The following is a 19140-nucleotide window of genomic DNA, read 5'->3' on the forward strand; positions in this document are numbered from 1 at the left end:
AGAAGACTGTGCAGTATTTGTTTAAAGCAGCGAATGACTTTCATCACAAATTTTTTTTCAAATTTGTAAAATCCGAGTGGTAGCCTAATTACCACTAATTCAATAGTGATAAACATCACTTCCCTCACGGTGAACATCTTCAAAGATGACTCCATCATAAACACAGTCCACTCGCAGTGATAAAGCAAAAGCAATTTCTCACAGATTTGGTAAGAAAACAAACCAGATCGCTACAATGTAAAATGATACAGTCCACCAGGGTTGTTTTAAAGAATGAGTATAGTCAGTGGATGGAGGTAAAGGTGACATTTGGGTTTAGCACTCATGAAGAGACAGCAAAATTGCTGCTGCGTAGAATTCCCATTCCCACAATGCACTTCGCAACAAAATTTCCGAAAAGGCTCGAGTGGCATTTTGGTTTGTTATGTAAAGGAGCAGACTGTGTTTATGATGGAGTCATCTTCGAAGCTGTTCACTGTGAGGGAAGTGATTCAGGTACGTAAGCATGGAAAGACTAATTTTAGTGATAATTAGAGCCACTTTTACACACAGATCCCGTAAAAAAGGTGAGATGGTGATCCCACCTTTGTTCCACCATTGACTGATTTACACAGCTAGGCCAAAGGAGTAGCAGAGGTGAGACAGGCTGGACTTTTACACAGCGGACCTGCGTTCCAAAATCGAAGGGGGGGTGACACAGCACAGTATACAGTATGACGTATAACTTGCACGTTGGAAATACCATGAGCACAGCGGTGTTGCTAACCTCTCCAGAGTCTTTCACCGTTCCACAAATGTTAGCATGGATAGACAACAGCTCGTGGATTTTGGCATCTGCCCAGTTTGACATCTTTCTGGTCATGTTGATATGTTTGTTTACTGTATACGGCCCACAATCATTTTTATATCCCCCCAGCATGGGGGTCGCTCACGCAATATGTCATCAAAACGTCACACCTTGGCTGTGAAACAAGAGGTGTTTCCTTTACATAACGTTCCATAATCATGGTTCCACCTTTATCACGGCTCTGTTATTACCGCCAGAGGTGTTACAGAGCCGCGATAAAAGTGGGACCAAATGATCCACCATTTTGTTTACACAGACGTTGTTTCAGAATAAAGGCGAAATATTCCTATAACAGAAGCGCTCTGTAAAAGGGGCTAATGCTATCACTCGGGTTTTATAAATCTGAAAAAAAAAAAAGGTGATGAAATTCATACGCTGCTTTAAGTAAAATGTGTCGTGACTAAATTCTTACAAAATAAAACACATAAAAAGATGCATGTCCTTATCTAAACTGAGCATTTACAGGGTGAAGTTGCCACTCAAAGGTTGCTCAGTTGTTCTTCCATATTGCAAGAAGGACTTTAAAAACAGCACTCCTCAAATAGTGAAAGGAAAGAGAAGGAGGGCTGATATACAAGTCCAATCCAGTCTGCTTCATTTCAGCTAGACTAAAGTGACAGTGAAGAGGAGGTAAATAATGATCTACTCTGAAATATGTCACAAAAGGGTAACTATAAATAAGTAAAGTAATGCATGAACAAATTAGGTAATTAATTAGTTTAGCTGCAAGAAAGTGGGTGGGTAGACTTGAATAAATGAATCATGTAAGTTTATTCTGTTACATTCCGGAGGCATGAGCGGAACATCTCAAAACAAAACTGTAAAGACCTCATTATATCTGACCCTAAACAGATGAAGTTCAAAGATCACTCATTTCACCGCCTTGTTAAAAATAAATCATGAGGTTAGCTAGAGGTTGCTGATAATCACACTTCCATCTAAGGCTGATCATATTCACTTAATCTTTGATGCTGTTAGAAATCCAACGCATTTAATGTTAATATTGTCCTTTGATTCAGGCAGTTGCTTCTAACATGCTTTCTGAGTGACAGATCTAGTTTATGACTAATGCGTTACTAGGAAAACCACATTTTTAACATGAAGATGCAATCACATCACATGTTGGAGCTCCGGAACACATTCCACTGCATACATGGACATTTAGATCTATAAATTTGTGTATTCCACACTCTTTCCTTTACACTTTTAATAATGTCTCTAGAGAGTTTTGTGTATAGAATAGCCAAGTTTCTTGGCAGAAGTTAGACTTGTATCAATCAAAATTGAATGACATTATTCCTATCACATTTTGGGTCATGTCACAAGTCATAATGAAAGGTATGCTCATGTTTTAAATAACTGGGGGATAGAGATACAGACTATATGTCCTTGGGTGAATGAGGACAGGTTCAAGAGGAAATGAATTCTCAGTGACATAAAACAGTCGACAATAAAAGCAGCACAGTACAATGGTATGATGGTATTCTTCATCCTCAGGAGAGTCAGCGTGAAGGGAAAAAGGACAGGAATAAAGATGTTGAAACTGTTTCATACTTCCAGCAAATGTGTCAGTTTTTTGAATATGTCAAGATATTCCAGTGCAACATGCCATGCAGTAGGCTGTGCGCATGATAAAACAGCCAAGTGTTGACTCAACAGTATGGTGTTTCATATTGAAATATTTTTAAATGCGCTAAAAAAAATCTCTTTGAGGTGAGGAATATAAATACGTAACGGCCCCTTGTCAACACAGAAGAAACGCTTGGCAACTCACGAACATTCTTCACATGTTGTTGTTTAGGTGTAGTCAATTTGGAGACAGTATATTTAAGTTTCAAGATGAAAATTACACACAATCAGTATTTTAAAATAACACTGTCTCCCTCCTTATTAAGATAAACTTCAGAACAAGATCAGAAAAGTCCATTTTGGTGCATACCACAAGTGCAAAGTACTGTAAGGTATATCATTTCCCTACACAGAGTCAACTTCTGAGTTTCTTACTTATTTTTTTTATTTGCCAGAATGAAACTTTTAGACAAAATACTGTATTTGGATTCGACCCTTTATTGGATCAAGATGGGCAATGACGTACAGAACAAATGGTATTCATACTAAACATGTACACAAAAACAACAAAAAAAACATCAACAACAAAATAAAACGCCTCATATCTAAAGCGGGGTACACACATAAAGATAACCAGGCTGTTTCTGAACACAATTTTCCCCCTTCCCGACCAAGGATGGCAAACGCTAGATTATTTTATGTTTTATAAGATTATCCTATAAGATTATCCTGTGGTCTGAGGTGTGTTAAGAGTAAATTTGTCCCGATAATCAGCTTGGAAAATGGATCGGGGTCAACAATTGTAAATATTAAATTTGTTCAATATTTACGACTAAAAATGACGTGGAAAAGAATGTAGCTAATTAAGAAGCGAGCTGAATGAGGAACAAGGAAGTAGGTGTAAATAAAAACAAGCATGGCTGACCTGAAACATAAAGTTCAGTTGGACCTCAGAAATTCAGGATTTCTCCGTCTAAAACAGTCCCAAGAACACCATCATTCCCTCCTAACGTATGTCCTCTCTCATGTTGTGTGTTGTGTTTTCCAGTTTCTTCTTCTTTGTTTTTGTTAGATCACATTTGATCACGCGAGATTTCTGGCTTGGAGGACTAGATTCTAGATCGGTGGTGGGACAGAATCGTTATCTGTTTGGTGTGCCGTGTTGAGATTATCAGAGCACACCACACCACACACAGTATAATCAAAACTGTTCAATGCCTGATTTTTTATCCTCATGTGTGGGGTCTGTAACAGATAAAACATCTTTTCAGAATTAAAAAATCCTTATGTGTGTACTCCAATAACTACATCAGGAAATGAAATGGATTGTTTTCAGTTTTATTCATTTTTGCATCAACAAAAGTAACATAAATAGCTATTCTACAGTTTATTTTGCTACTTGTCTAATGTGCAGTGCTGGACTTTGGTATCAGGACAGGGCTGAGCTGTCTGTTAACATCCATCTAAATCTATTGTGCTTACTATTATGCCCTCTGGTAGTTACTGGGCTTGCACTTGCACTGTTTCCTGAGGTAATTTCTAGGCAATCCCAAGAGATCCTTTTCACAATCACTGTAGATGTTTTGGCTTCTAAGTTAAGTTGAGTTAGCTTTATTGTCCCCATAGGGAAACATATTGTCTGCATTTTACCCATGTTAATGCCCTAGAGGGTATCCCATTAGAAGCAGAGGTAGCCACTGTGCATCTCTGACCATATCCAGATCTAAGCTAGAAGTCAAAATGAAGCTATGATGCATATTTCTTCATTTTAACTTATTTGTGAGCGCACTAACCACTGAGCAACACACAGATGCATATACAGCAAAGCTGTTGCTGATAAAATCAACAATGGCTCTGTTCCATTTCATTGCCCCAGGAGTCCATCCCAGTCAAATAACATGCACATTTGCAAGGCTTTTCAAACTGAAACACATAAACAGTGTGTGTATTTTTGCCTTAATGAGTCAAAATATCTACCATGACTAACCAAATTTTCATGCTTGAAAAATTGAGATTTCCCTGTAACTGAATAATGTTGGAAGCATGATGATGATAATGTAAGACACGATGTAAAGCAATAAAATACACACTGATAAAAAGGTCAATATATAGCTGGATTTCCTTACGCTTTAACTGTAGCACACATTTACCACGGCTGCATTTATGACAACTAAAGCAACCTCAGATCATAACACTGCTCCCACAGGACTAGGCATGATGGGTAATTACTTCATCCGACAGTCTTCTCACCCTGATGCACCCATCACTCTGAAACAGGATCAATCTGGACTTGTAAGACCACATGCCCTTTTTCTATTGAAGCACTGTTCAGGCTTTATGCTCTTTAACAAATGAATGGTTTTTCAAGAAATTAGAAGCTATTTACTACTTCAGTTAGAGTTAAATAACTTTTTTTTTCTAGCTGAAACCTATTAATCACTGCAGGAATTATCTGAAAGACTCTTATCGATCAGCTTAGATCAGTGGCTCCCAACCTTTTTTGTCTTGTGACCCCATTTTAACATCACAAATTTCTGGCGACCCCAGACATTCAAAACGGAGACTTTTTTTTTTGCTAAAATTAATTTATTTTTGATCATGTAATAGTTTGCTATACTGTGTTGCAAATAGATGTTAATTTTAGATGACATTTAGTCTATATAATGTATATTATTATGGACAGAGGCAGAAAAGCCAGGTGTAGATTACTGCACAAAGTGAGAGTTTTATTTTCCTTGGTCAGGATATGTACAGTCAGTCCAGCTTGGATTTACAAGGCTGACAATTAATACTGAACAAACAAGAACTCAAACTATGAATTATGAAAGAGCTGCAGCATCTGAAACTGACCACAATGAACATTTGACAGATAAACAGTACCACAGTGCTTCAGTTTCAGCTTCACAGTTTGTCATGTCTTTTATGGATTGTGATTGTCTCTGTCAACTCACCATATATTTTTTATTACTAAGGCTTTTTTTGGTCAATTACTAAAAATTTCAGGCGCCCCCATTTGAATTCCAGGCAACCCCACATGGGGTCCCAACCCCAAGGTTGAAAAACACTGGCTTAGATACATTTAAAATACATTTGATGGCAGAACGGTGTATAATAAATGTATCAACATGTGACTTATTTTAGTTTTATAGTGCAAATATGAAACACCTTGGTTATACTCCATCTTCATTCATTCATTTTCTGTTACCAGGGTGGACATAGAGATAAAGACACAAATGTCCATGCCGATTTCCACATCATTTCTATCTCTTTATGGGCCAAACACACTTGCAGAGAAAATAATCAAACTCAAAACAATAACCTCTAGTTTAAGCCATTACTTTACAGCTCACTTTGAGACTGTCTCCACTAATGAAAAAATAAGAAAAAATGCATTTCTACCAGTATGATTCCATGCCAGGAAGATAAATGTACAAACAGAAACTACAGTATGCGTGACCCAGGGGGTAACAGCTATGGAATATTCATGTGCAATACCCTTCTACAAGGTCCACCAATATCATTATGGCTGAGATTAATCTATGGATTTTCTTCACACCATGTGCAGCACATTTAGGAATGACAAGCACCACATAATCAGCATATGTAACACTATGTCTGGCTTTGATATTTATTGAGTACTATGTAATAAAAAGCCTAGTGGAGGTATGAGAAGACCAGTGTGGATATTCGATACACCTGGGCAGCACGCCTAGAAGCCCTTGAGAATGAGAAGTGAGCAGGCAAGCCACTCTCTTCTATGTCAAGTTGCTAAGTGGAGCATGGCAGAAGACTGCACTAAAGGTAACAGCTGGTGGCTGTTTGGAGACCTGGAGGGCCCAGAGACCTGCACTGATCATTACCTTTTCACTCAGCATTTACAGCTTAGTTTACCGACACTGGCCATTATTAGCTCTGATGCCCCGCTATAGTGCAAGTGTCCTGTAGTCCTGTAGTCAGCAAACTGCTTAACTGAAAGGGAAAGGACACAACTCAGCTTCACAACACCCAGATCCCCAGGACAGCTCACTAAAACACACCACACTCAACCTTCCTCAGGAGCAGTGTAAAGGCAAACATCCTCTCGAGTTGCACATCATGTCTAGTCAGACGTTGTCAACAAGACAGGAGTGGCAGACTAGTGGCTAAAGATAGATCCAACGACAGCAATGAGGCATTCGAGGAGCTTTGTTTCATGATGGCTAGGTTTTGACAGCCAGATGAGGTGTCGGGAAAAGTACCAGCCACCACGTCACTGCCAAAAGCCAAAATCTGATGCTCATGTCAATGAACAAACTAACATAGATCATGAAGATTTTTTTTCATTTGGAAGGCAGAGATCATCCATGGATGACTTGAAAACAGACAGAGATTTTGTCAACTTCTGTCAAACGTGTAAACAATGCTGAAAAATAAATAAGTCGCAATGTCTGCAATGTTTCACATCAAGTTAGAGACATGTGCCAAAAAATACCTGAACAATAACGCTATTGAAGAACCGGTGTCATATTCGTACATAAACACACATCTGCTGGCTTCTTCTGATCTTGAATATAAAACTAAGTTGTGGATTATGGGAGCCCGGAGGGTCAAAACACATTTTATAAAAACACGCCATGTCACAAAACATAACATTTGACATTATATTTGTTGTTGTGTTGTGAGGCCACCATAATAAATAAATAAAAAGTCAGTCTTGTAGTTTTATCCTAGATATGTTTAACTGCCTGTCAAAGAAAGCAGAATGGTATTTAATACATAGAAAGAACGACACACTGTCATCACTAACCAGCACCAAAATAGATATAACCCCCACCACCTAGAGATGGAGTTTTCAGTTTTTGTAACAAAACAGGCATAGAACATTTATTCTGTGTGCATAACTCCGTCACAGTCGGTCCAAAAGTTAAAGGTAAAGGCTTGTTTGTGTTTGCAGACAGAAGTGTCCACTCAGCAAACAGGGAGAGCCATGGTTGAGCAAAAAACAGACCGACTGGGGAAAGCTAGCAACATAGTGAGAAAAGAAATAGAAGAATAAAATGATATTTATTAACTCACAGTGGTTACATTCTAAAAACCTAAATAAAACCGTTCTCCTATCGTCCTGATTTCTGCTATATGTGTCGCTGATGGGCCTGTTAGAGGCTGAAAGGCCTGCGTGCACTTTGCCCTGAATTTTGTGTCTCAGACAGAACTATGTTGTAACTGAGAGGAGTAAAAAGAGCAGAGCACCATGTAACAGGAATCAAGTCAGTCATTCTTATATTTTTCCGCCCATGCACAAACTCACCGCCCAAAGGTCGACGCCAAAAAGCGTCCTGAACGCAAGAAAACAAGTGGAAAATAGAAAATACAGGCACAGATCAGAGTCTGTGAGGGTAAACAGACCAACACACTCTGACAGAGGGTCAAATTAACGACTGAAAAGGATTATTGCTGTAAGAGGATTATTACTGTAAGGTGGTTTTTAATGGAAACGTTACATACTTTGCCTTTAAAGGAAATAAATATATAAAAAAAGGTAGAATGAAATAGAAAAAGCAGGATCAGTGACTAGTAGAAGTGTGTTTATGTCAAGTTTTAAAGTGAGGAATAAAAAGCTCTTTCTCTGTGGCTCCAGGTTAGAATTTAATTGGACAGTTGTTGACAGGAACTAATAGATCAAAATAACATCTATTCAATCTTATGCCGACACCAAGAGCACTCATTCCTTCACTTTTCAAATGATTCTTAAACCATTAAACAGCTATTGCCAAGCTGTCCCGGGAGAATCACTTCAATCCATTTCCTTGTTTTTCACAGTAGATTTATCTCAAATGAGTTTGACAAACATTAATTCTCCGTGGCTGGCTCTTTTCAGAAACCTCCGTATATATGACAACGGATGCTCATCAGCAAAATAATCAAAAAACTGCCAAGCTTACAGTTTTTGCCAAGGCTTTAATAAACCAGCATCTGACTTGTGTATAATTTTAGACATATTCCATATGCCAGATATTTCTGTTTTTTGTTTTGTTTTTTTGTTTGATGCATTCACATATAGTATTTTGCAACTAAAGATGATATCTGAAACTAGCAAAATTATCAATGTTGTCTAAAATGCATATTATGTGCTGTAATTCAGCCTAGCAGATCAACCACCAAATATTCAACTGATATTCTCCAAATCCACACACAGCTTTAAAATGTGCAGACTTTCAGGGTTAGTGAGCAGTATGAAGTTGGATGTAAACCCTGCTGAAGGCCACACGCAGAATAAACAGAAAGTTTGGGTCACAGACAGGATTAGAATTTAGAAATATTATCCAGAAAGTTGGTGCTTAAAAAAGAAAACCCTGAGGACACAGACCTCCCAAATGCTAAACAGAAATAAAAACAGATCAAAATTCACATCTGAGGATGTTCTTTTGGCAGATGGAACTGTACTGTTGTGCCTCAGACTGGATAAAAAAAAATTAATTCAAGCCAATTGTATGACTCTCTAGAGGTGATGATGGAAATGTTACACTTGAATATTGCTTCTCAGCAAATTAAATGTCCTGTTTTGGGAAAACAAATAACAGTGAATAATGTTCATTTAGTCAAATGATTAAACGAATGTAATCGCAACTCAGACTAAACACACATATGGAAGGATAGTTGGCAGTAGCTCATCATAAAACAGCCTTGAACTACAGATTTTCTGACAGTTATACAAACGCCGCATGATATCAGGATAATTATCAAGTATTGCGATGATAACACAAGTTCTTTAAGTTAAATATTTAGTAATTATGTTCTTGCTAATATTGGACATAAACATCAACCCTATTACCATTTAATAAAGGAATGAGACAAATTATAGAGATAGACCGATATATCAACCGGCCGATATATTGATTTGTTCAATACAGACCATCGGCTTTTTTTTTTTTTTTTTTGAAAGCCGATATTTGATTAGTAGTAAAAATGTTATAAGATATTTGATCAGGCACCTGTGTGGACAGCACCTGAAGTTCAATTAATGTTAAAAGAGTACTACCTGTACGTGTATTAATACATCCATTTATATTGCCACATAACAGTTTTAATTATCTGAGTGTCTCAATTGTAATTTACGGTCAATGTGCTTTAAAAAAAAAAATATTGGCCTCAAAAATCTGCTGTAGATATTGGCCATTGGTTGACCAAATTTTTAAAATTGGCATCGGCATTGGCCTTAGGAAAAACCCATATCGGTCAACCTTTAATAAATTATATTGAGCAAGCTTTACTTGAACAAAATACAATATTGAAATATACTTTTTCATTCCACATTATATTATTTATAGTGCTAATTCCCTTGAAGGTCAGCAACTATGAATACCACAACCTAATTTTATGTAATGTTTTTGTTGACTTGAGGTTTTATTTTGCATTCAGTGTCAAATAAAACACATGACAGTTCAATGCTTTGTTGTTTTTTTTCCATAAATTAACATCATAAATAAGTGGCTGTTGTTAAGATTTTCAGTCAGGATAAAAAAAAAAAAGTACTTGTAAGCAGCAGAAGTTATGACGTTAGAAAAGGGGCATTTCTTGGACTCAAAAAAAGGTGTTTTGCTTGTTTTGTATTCAGGAATCAAGTAAGAATTCCAAGACTTGCACTTTTAAAAATATTAAAACTATTTTATTCTCATGGCACGGTTCAAGATATTTATTTATAAACTATCGCAGCGACCTGTGAGGATCCACTGGTTCTAGATGTGGTAGTTTTTATGCTGTTGTGTATTCATGCATGCTGTACCGCATTTGTCCAGCTGTCACCGCCAAAGCATTCTGGCCATAGCAACGTGATTGTAAGGCTATTGTATTCCAAAATGACTAATATCTCCAAAAATACTGGTCCTATCAACTTGTTGTTTTCGCTAGTCTGTTCCTTGACCACAAATACATAAGTACGCCAAACTGCAGCCGTCAGCTCTTTTCAGATTTCATGTGAATCCCCAGACACACACACACACAAATGCAGACATACAGAGGCCACTTGGCTTTTATGATGTAGAAACGACTATACTTTATTGCATTTTGGCATCAAGCCTTCATCAGACAGTTAAACACAGCGAATGGGCCACCAGTGAATTTGTGCATTTGTCCACTCTATCCTCTAAGTGTAAGATTCTCATCGGTGGTTGGCTCATGATGAAGTCTCAATGCCAAAATGTGATGAATATAATTGTTTTCATAGATCTCCCTTAAACCTGCTGTGACAAAGACATTTTTACCTCTCTATTCCACCTCCAGTCAACATTTTGGCCTTGTGTTTCTTCAAATACAAGCTTTGGAACTTTAGGTGAGAAGAAAAAGGTTAATATTTTATAATGAAAAGCCTTGAAATATGTTTCCTGATTTCCAGAAGATTAAAACTCTGCAAAAACAAATATTGATTTGACATTCATCATGAACTATTATTATGTCCCCCAAGTGAAACGGCAGAGGTTATGTTTTCATCTGGGTTTGTCTGTCTGTCTGTCTGTTTGTTTGTTTGTTTGTCTGTTAGCAAGATAACTCAAAAAGTCATGGACGGATTTTCATGAAATTTTCAGGAATTGTTGATACTGGCACAAAGAACAAATGATTAAATTTTGATGATGATGGGGTGGGGGGGGCTGATCTGCCTTGGTGGAGGTCTGCGCTCTCTGAGTGATTTTCTAGTTTTATTTTTAATTTTTGCACATAGGTTCTTTGCTTTTTTGTCAGTCGGATTTGGATAAAATTTTTAGAAAATGTTGATACTGGCACCAGGAACAAATGATTACATTTTGGTGGTGATGGGGGGGGACTGATCTACCTTGGTGGAGGTCTGCGCTCTCTGCTCTCTGCTTTTCTAGTTAACAATATATTCCTAACATGCTTCATGTGATGCAGGGAAAACTGTTTTTTCTCTTCATGGGTAGGGGTGTAAGAAAATATTGGTTCTGCAATATATTGTGACATTTCCCTTCACAATACTGTATCGATATTTAAAAGTACTGCATCGATATTTTTAGGTATTTATTCAGGTGCAGATATTGTGAAGATTCATTTTAGTTTTTTTGTTTTTCTTTTTTGTTTATATTTTATTTATTATTATTTAATACTCTTTTATTAAATAATGTTAGTTCCTCTGGTGGGATTGCACAAAAATAATGTTATGATGTTACTTATGAACTAATAGAATATGAACATTTGAACAGGATCTTAAACTACAATGTCTGTAAAACATCATTTAAGTTTTAACACAGGAAAACTTTGTGATAAAGCATTAGATCCTGTTGTGATCATATAAAAATGTGTTTAGTATTTGTGCATATTTCTGGTGTAATTTAATTCTTCAAGGAAATAATCTTTAAAAAAAAAAAAGAAACAAAACCAATAAAAAAATTGCCTTTTTAATTGTATGGTGATAAATCGTATTGGGATCCTAGTATTGTGATTTGAATCGTATCGCCAGATTCTTGCCAATACACAGCCCTATTCATGGGACAATTATATCTCCACATGCACCCCTGACAATATCACCCGACGTTTTATTCATCACAACAAAATGCATCCCATCCATTCAAATTGTAAAGTAAAAATGGAAAAAAAAAATATAGTGAAAGAATAATAATCAAGAATTCCCCTGTTCAAGATTCTTGATTTGCTTTGAGATCACGCCATTGTTCTGTTTCCATACTGCGACGGCGAAACACTTGCAGGACACAGTGTCTGCTCCAGCTCTCAGAGGGAACACCCGCAGAGAAAGCCCATCATGAGGCCATTTTGGCATTCATGAGCATGATTGATGACACAGAGATGGAGGCAGTGTTTGAGAAATCCCCTCTGCCTCAGGAAAAAAATGATAATTGTTTGGATTCTTTTTTCCTGATAGTGCCACCCTCTGCTTCTCAGTAGGATACGTTCACATTACATTACATAGCAGAATACAGACTCAAATACTCAAACATTAACTTCTAATCCCAAATTTCTCAAATGTACAATTTTATCACAAATATTTTCATGTTTGAAGAGCACGATCAAGATAATAGAACCTCTCTCGGGACTTCCGGATCTATCTCCACATGTGTGACTGACAGAAAGGTCACAATAATCTGACAATACATCACAGCAAAACCGACGTATGCCGTGGGGGCTAACAAAGTCACCTGGCCATTTCCTCTGCAGGCGCTCCCATTTAGTCCATTTTAATCCTCTCCATCCCATTACACGACAGTAGAGAACCTGTGCACATTACACGCTTCAGCAGATATCATTTGCCTCGTTGTGCAGGCAGCCGAGGATCACATAAAATATCAGCACCGTTATTTCTGTCCCATCTCCATCTCCTGGCTGGGAGTAAACAGGACTGGACGTCAGATGATAGCATAGAATATGACATGCTAAGAAGTTCCATTGAATGCAGCCGTCTGCTCTATGACTCACTTTCTATATCTTCACATCTTGACTCAGGCTTTAGGAAATCTACCGGGTGGGAACTGAGAGAGCGAGGCTAGACAGAGTGCAAGTCTGATGTGGAAGCAGAGCAATTAATAAATGGATTTTAAGGGCTAAATTTCAATGATTTTACTACAACTGAATAATGAGAGAATAGTCGTATGAATCCCAAATAGTGGTTAGTCAAATAGAAAGAAAGCTCTGGGCATTTTTTTAGATGTGTGAACACCAAAACTTTTACTGCCGTCCTCAAGTTCATGCTCCTGTGGTTTTAAAATGCCTTCACCACGAAGCAGCTGACAGCCTCCAGCCTGGCCTGGTCAGCCGGCAGAACCATCGCCCAAGTCTAGTGGAATTACTGTTCCAACTGAGCCTTTAGGGTTTGGATCATAATAGCATTTCTGTCAATAACACTGACTCTATTGCTGTCATTCCACCTGACCTGGTACCTTCTGTTTGACCAAACACACAAAACCTGGGCTCTAAGCTTTTACTTTTTAGGTCCATAAAAGCATTCTGTAGCTGTAGTTGGACATTTAAAGTACACACATTATACTCCTGCATGAAAATGAAGCTGTCTCTTCTGACCTATTTGCACTAGTAATAATTACATCACATTGTTAAATACTGCGCTGTATTACTGAAGTATCAAGACATTTTAGGCAAATTGCTCTTAACCCTTTATCAAGCAAGTGACTATTTTTCATAATTTCTGCATAAATTACCAAACAGTGACAGCAAAAGTTACAGTGAGTCAACAATCTTAGGTCTGCGGTGGTCTACAGGGTCTGTAAGGTCCACCTCTGCATGAACAGTGAGTGTACCTGCTTTGTTAGGTACCATGAAATAATGGTACTAATGTAGGAATGATGTTAAAAGTGATAATGTGGATGATGACAGGGGTCTGGATCAGCACTTATGTTGTAGGAATGTTCTAAAAGTGATGTTCTAATGTTATAAAATACACGTTCCTTTCACCTTACATGTGTTTTTCTTGTATTTTTTATTTTCATTTATTGCCACTTATAGGTAAGGGGCCAAATATGATAACTTCATTGACCTTGATTTTCTGTATAACAATAAAAAAAAATTGGAAAAATTTCACAAAAATAATAAAGTCTTGTTTTGCCCTTCAATAACACACTAATGTTTGAATTTCAGAGTATTTCTGAGTGCCCTATAAATGGTTAATAATTAAATTTCTTGTATAAATGTAACTCAAATAGGTCTAAAGGTATTAAATTTAAACAGATTAATGAAGTAACATATATGTAAAGTGATTAGATAAAGCTTGTCTTTTCTGTCGAGTGACGTCTAGCATATTCCCTAAGTTATTTTACATCAAAGCTGTGAAAGCACACACAACCCCCTGTCGCTCCAATTTGATTCTGCTTCTCAGATTATGACACATTTTAGGAAATCAAACAACATCGAGCAGCCATTTAACATGAAGAGACATAGGAGCGGCAAAAGCTTCATTTGTAGAGGTGGACCAGTAACATGAAAAATGGCATTTTCCCAAATCATCAGTGAGTTAATAGACTGTGATGGCAGCTGTAAGGCTGACAGAAACAATAAGCTATAGGGAAGGCTTTACGAGCCGAGTCCCACAAGGACCAAGTAATCTACACGTACTGGGATATTAACTCCAAAGTAATGTCATCACTAAAGATGCTCTCCATCTACCACACATGCCCTTAACGCCTTATAAGCTAATACTGGCTTAGTGAATGCTTAACAAATCACATACAACCTACACAGCCCCATGTGTGCAGTATTCTAAACATACATAAATCAATAAGGCTGCAACTTACAGTTATTTCATTGTCTTTTATACTCTATTTATAAAGAAATCAATGTGTTGTTTGGTCTGTGAAAATATCTGAAAATGGTACAAAAATTTTTTATATATCAATTTGGGTTTCCTAAAGCCCAAGATAATGTCTTCAAATGTCTTGTTTGTTCCACAACTCAAAGATAATTAGTTTACTTTGACAGAGAAACCAGAAAGAAGAAAAAGAAACGTGAAAATAGTGAAATTTAAGAAGCAGGATCAGAAAAAAATGACTTCTTTCAAAAACTCAGTTGGTTACCATAAGAAGTGGCAATTAACTTAATAAATACCAACAAGTAGATCTGTCAAATCATTATTTCATTCATTTTCATTTTATTTGTTTATTTTGAGCATTTATTGAAAACATAAAAGTTCAAAATTCCAAAAACATACAGTCGCGGAAATAATTATTAGACCACCCCCCTTTTTCTTCAGTATCTTGTTCATTTTAATGCCTGGTACAATTAAAGGTACATTTGGACAAATATAATGATAACAACAAAAATAGCTCATAACAGTTTAATTTTAGAGCTGATATCTATCCATTTTCCATGTTTTCTTGATAATAACCAAAATCACTTCAGTTCTTACATCAATATCCATGGCACTGTACTGCCAAAAACAGTGCTTTTAGACATTCCATGTTTTCTTTTCTGCCTATTTTATTCACATGATACACACAGGAGTTAGTACTTGACTGCATAGGCATCGTTTTTGATGACTTTTGATGGTCTGATCATTTTTTCCGTGACTGTACATTTAAACGTGAGAAGGAGTGGGAAGAAGAAAAACTTATTCTCATCATCAAATAACTTAACATAATAACATTTTAAATACTCACTCATGTCCTTAGACTTCAAGCCAGATGAACAATGCACAAAATAAGCCCATACCGAATAAGAATAAACTCATTGGACAGTATTTACATTATGTAACCAAGATGCTCTATGATACAAGTGAACTGGTTGAGAGTACTTTCAGTAACTTTATATAACGATCTACTTTAATATGTTGATTTAAACACAGTGTGGGAGGCTATAAGAAGGAGAGCTACTCAAGAACAGAAACTTATCACCGGATGGGGTTATAATTTTACATGAACTTTTTGGTGTGAGGGTGTTTTCCACATTTATTACCTCCGGTGTCGTTTGCATGAGGGAGAGGCGGTTAGTTGCAGGGCTGAAGGGCATGCCCATCACTGTGTGAATTTGCTGAGGTGTTGATAATGCCTCGTCTCTCCGGCAGACATGTAAGGTTATGACTCATTCAAAGACCAGATCAAAAGACGTTTATTCGAGGTGACATCATTCAGAGATGAGAGAGATTGAATTTTTCACTCATTTGGGTGATTAGTCGTGATGTGAGGGACACGGATCCAACGGATTTAATCAGTTCGTTATTCAACCCATCTCTGAACAGGTGTGCCTGTTATCAAATATGCAGCCTGTTACATGTGCCAGATTTCCTGTTTTATAAAAGGAATCACTGACCCTGACGCATAACAATGACGACCTGGAAAGACAACTCAGCTGAGGGAACATGGGAAAGCAATACTTGTGTGTTTCAGATGCACAGCTGTAATCATAAATTGCTACATGTGTATTATTAATATTAACATTTATAAATGTGTCGGTATAAATATTAATGTTGCATCTGATTATAGTAAATGCGCATATACTGTATGTGCATCTTGAAAGACACATTTTCCAGCTGTCTCCAGATCATTAGCCTCATTTATATATGATTTTAAGCGTTCAATTCAAAACTTTTACTCCATGGTACAAAATCAGAATAGGATTCAGCTTCATTGGCCAAGTATGTGAACACATACAAGAAATTTAGATTTGGTTTTTACATTGCTCACGACATACAGTTACGACATGTGGACCTAGACATAATATAGACAAACATTCAACTAGAGATGAGGACAACAATGGGTTGAGATTTACAGTGGATTTATAGTTTAATATGTAGAGTGCAAATTGGAGTTTTTATACAGTGAGTGGATGTGTGGATCTGGTCTATTAAAAATATATCTTTATGTATATATTATTTAAAGTGGGTTTTACATTGTAAAAAATCTACCTTTGTGAAGTATTTTTAGGTAATTGCTCCAGAAGGTGGTCGTGTTCAATGCAGAAGGAGTGACTCATGGTTATATAGACTGCCACTGGAGCACTGCAACAGCCAGCAGCTCCACTTCACCTTATCACTTAATTTTCTCAGGACAGGAGTTAATCTGCAGAGTTGACCATTCATTATCTCTGCTTGGTTAGCACAGTCCCAGTCCTCTGTAACTGGACACATGCAGGCTGATTTTTAGACTCTTCACATTTGAGTCTGACTAACACAGTCATGTTATCTCAGGATCAGTGAATCAACCCATTAAATGGATTGTGGTTCCAGCATTGAAAATAGAGGGAGCATTTGATTAGAGAAGGCCTATCTGTTCACTGGAGGAGGAGGAGGAGGATAGTGGTCACTTTGGAAAATTTACAGTTGATTTTTTTTTTTTTTTTTGCAAACTTTGGTTCTATTCCCTACAAGTGCATGAGTGACAGGTGGTTGAGGTGCTGTGGAACTGATAAGTGTGATGATGTGTTTGATTTCATCTGCAGTCAGGCTCCAGCGCAGCCTTAATGAATCTCCTGTACAATTTTTTTTTTTTTTTTTTTTTTTTTTTTTTTGCATCATAATTTGGCTTAAATGGAACCCTGCGATTTGAACTTTTCCATCTGGATTTTAATTATGCGATAGATGCGTTTATTTGGCAACTACTGCATGAAAAAAAATAAATAAATGCATGTGTGTTTAGTCTGGTTGATAGGTCGGAGTGGGTCCAGTCTTACCTGGGATCTCCTGAAGAGGAACATGTGCGAAACTGAAGCCCTTGCCGATACAAGCCTCCCGCACCTCGCTGCAATTACGTGCTTTAAAATCTGCCTTCGCTGCAACAGACAGCACAGAAAAAGTGCAAATGATAGTCTGTAGCCTGAGCATTGTTGACTTGTTTGAAGCTCCTTATTGTTAAAGGGCTCTCTGCAGTATCCCGCTTGCTGGTCAAACTCCCCTGCGGTAGATCTGCAGGTACTTAATGAGCGGTGAATGGTTGCAACTTAACTAAGGCTGTCTACCAAGACATCTCTTCAAAGCCAGAAACGGTTTTGTAATCGCAACCGACAATGATTAAAAGTCCTCCGGTGCTGTAAAAAAATGGACTGCGAGTATGCAAGTGCCACATGAATCCAGGCAGTGCGTTTTTTCCCGGTGTTGTTGACTCAACTTCGCTGAGTAGACGAAGCCCCTGTGGTCTGTGTGTTGAAGTGGAAATGCTGTGCAGAGGGGAGCGCTCTGTGTTCACATCAGATGCACTGGCAGGGCAATGTGGGACACAAAATATGGAGTGGAATCACTGGAATCCACACTCAGCTAGTTAGTGTTTGCTGCAGGCCATGCACCTACCACTAGTGATGTGACGTTCACGAACGAATCGAATCTTTTGAACGGCTCTTTGAAATGAACGATGGGAACCGAGTCTTTGTAAAGAGCCGTTCATTTATTTATTTATTTATTTATTTATTTATTTTTAAGAGGGAGTGTCCGATTGCCTGTCAATTTAGCGTCAATGGGGAAAATGCACTACAGTTGTTAAGGTATTTAAGTAGTTGCAATGACAAATTGCATCTGTTTTGTGCATTTTTTCTGTACGTTTTAACACAGAAGCGATTTATCGTTGCAATTACTTAAATACCTGAACTATAGTGCAGTTCTCAGAACAAGAACAGTGTGTTGGTAAACATTAGTGATGTGACGTTCACGAACGAATCAAATCTTTCGAACGGCTCTTTGAAATGAACAATGGGAACCGAGTCTTTGTAAAGAGCCGTTCATTTTTTTTTTTTTTTTTTTAAAGGAGGGAGCATCCAATTGCCTGTCAATTTAGCTTCACTGGGGAAAATGCACTTCAGTCGTTAAGGTATTAAAGTAATTGTAATGATAAATCGCTTCTGTGTTTTGTGCATTTTTTCTGTATGTTTCTGTATGTTTTAAGCTGAAGTGAAGCTAAATTGACAGGCAATCGGACACTCCCTCCTCCTCCTCCTCAAAAAATAAAAAAAATTAAAATGAACAGCTCTTTACAAAGACTTGGTTCCCATCGTTCATTTCAAAGAGCCGTTCAAAAGATTCGATTTGTTTGTGAACGTCACATCACTAATGTTTACCAACATACTGTTCTTGTTCTAAGAATTGCACTATAGTTCAGGTATTTAAATAATTGCAATGATAAATCGCTTCTATGTTTTGTGCATTTTTTCTGTATGTTTCTGTATGTTTTAACACAGAAGCGATTTATCATTGCAATTACTTAAATACCTGAACTATAGTGCAATTCTCAGAACAAGAACAGTATGTTGGTAAACATTAGTGATGTGATGTTCACAAACGAATCGAATCTTTT

The 19140-nt window shown here is 37.3% G+C and overlaps 1 protein-coding gene across 1 annotated transcript in view; it reads right to left on the reverse strand.

Moving 5' to 3' along the window:
* Positions 1-17681, reverse strand: part of gpc6b (glypican 6b) — a 136124-nt gene extending 118443 nt beyond the window's left edge. The window contains exon 1 of the mRNA XM_030124597.1: positions 17531-17681. Coding sequence (XP_029980457.1) covers positions 17531-17681 — 151 coding nt within the window. The remainder of the gene's footprint in view (positions 1-17530) is intronic.
* Between the last annotated feature and the right edge of the window lie 1459 nt (positions 17682-19140).

Source organism: Sphaeramia orbicularis, chromosome 21 (assembly GCF_902148855.1).
Source record: "Sphaeramia orbicularis chromosome 21, fSphaOr1.1, whole genome shotgun sequence".
NCBI classification, from domain to species: domain Eukaryota; kingdom Metazoa; phylum Chordata; class Actinopteri; order Kurtiformes; family Apogonidae; genus Sphaeramia; species Sphaeramia orbicularis.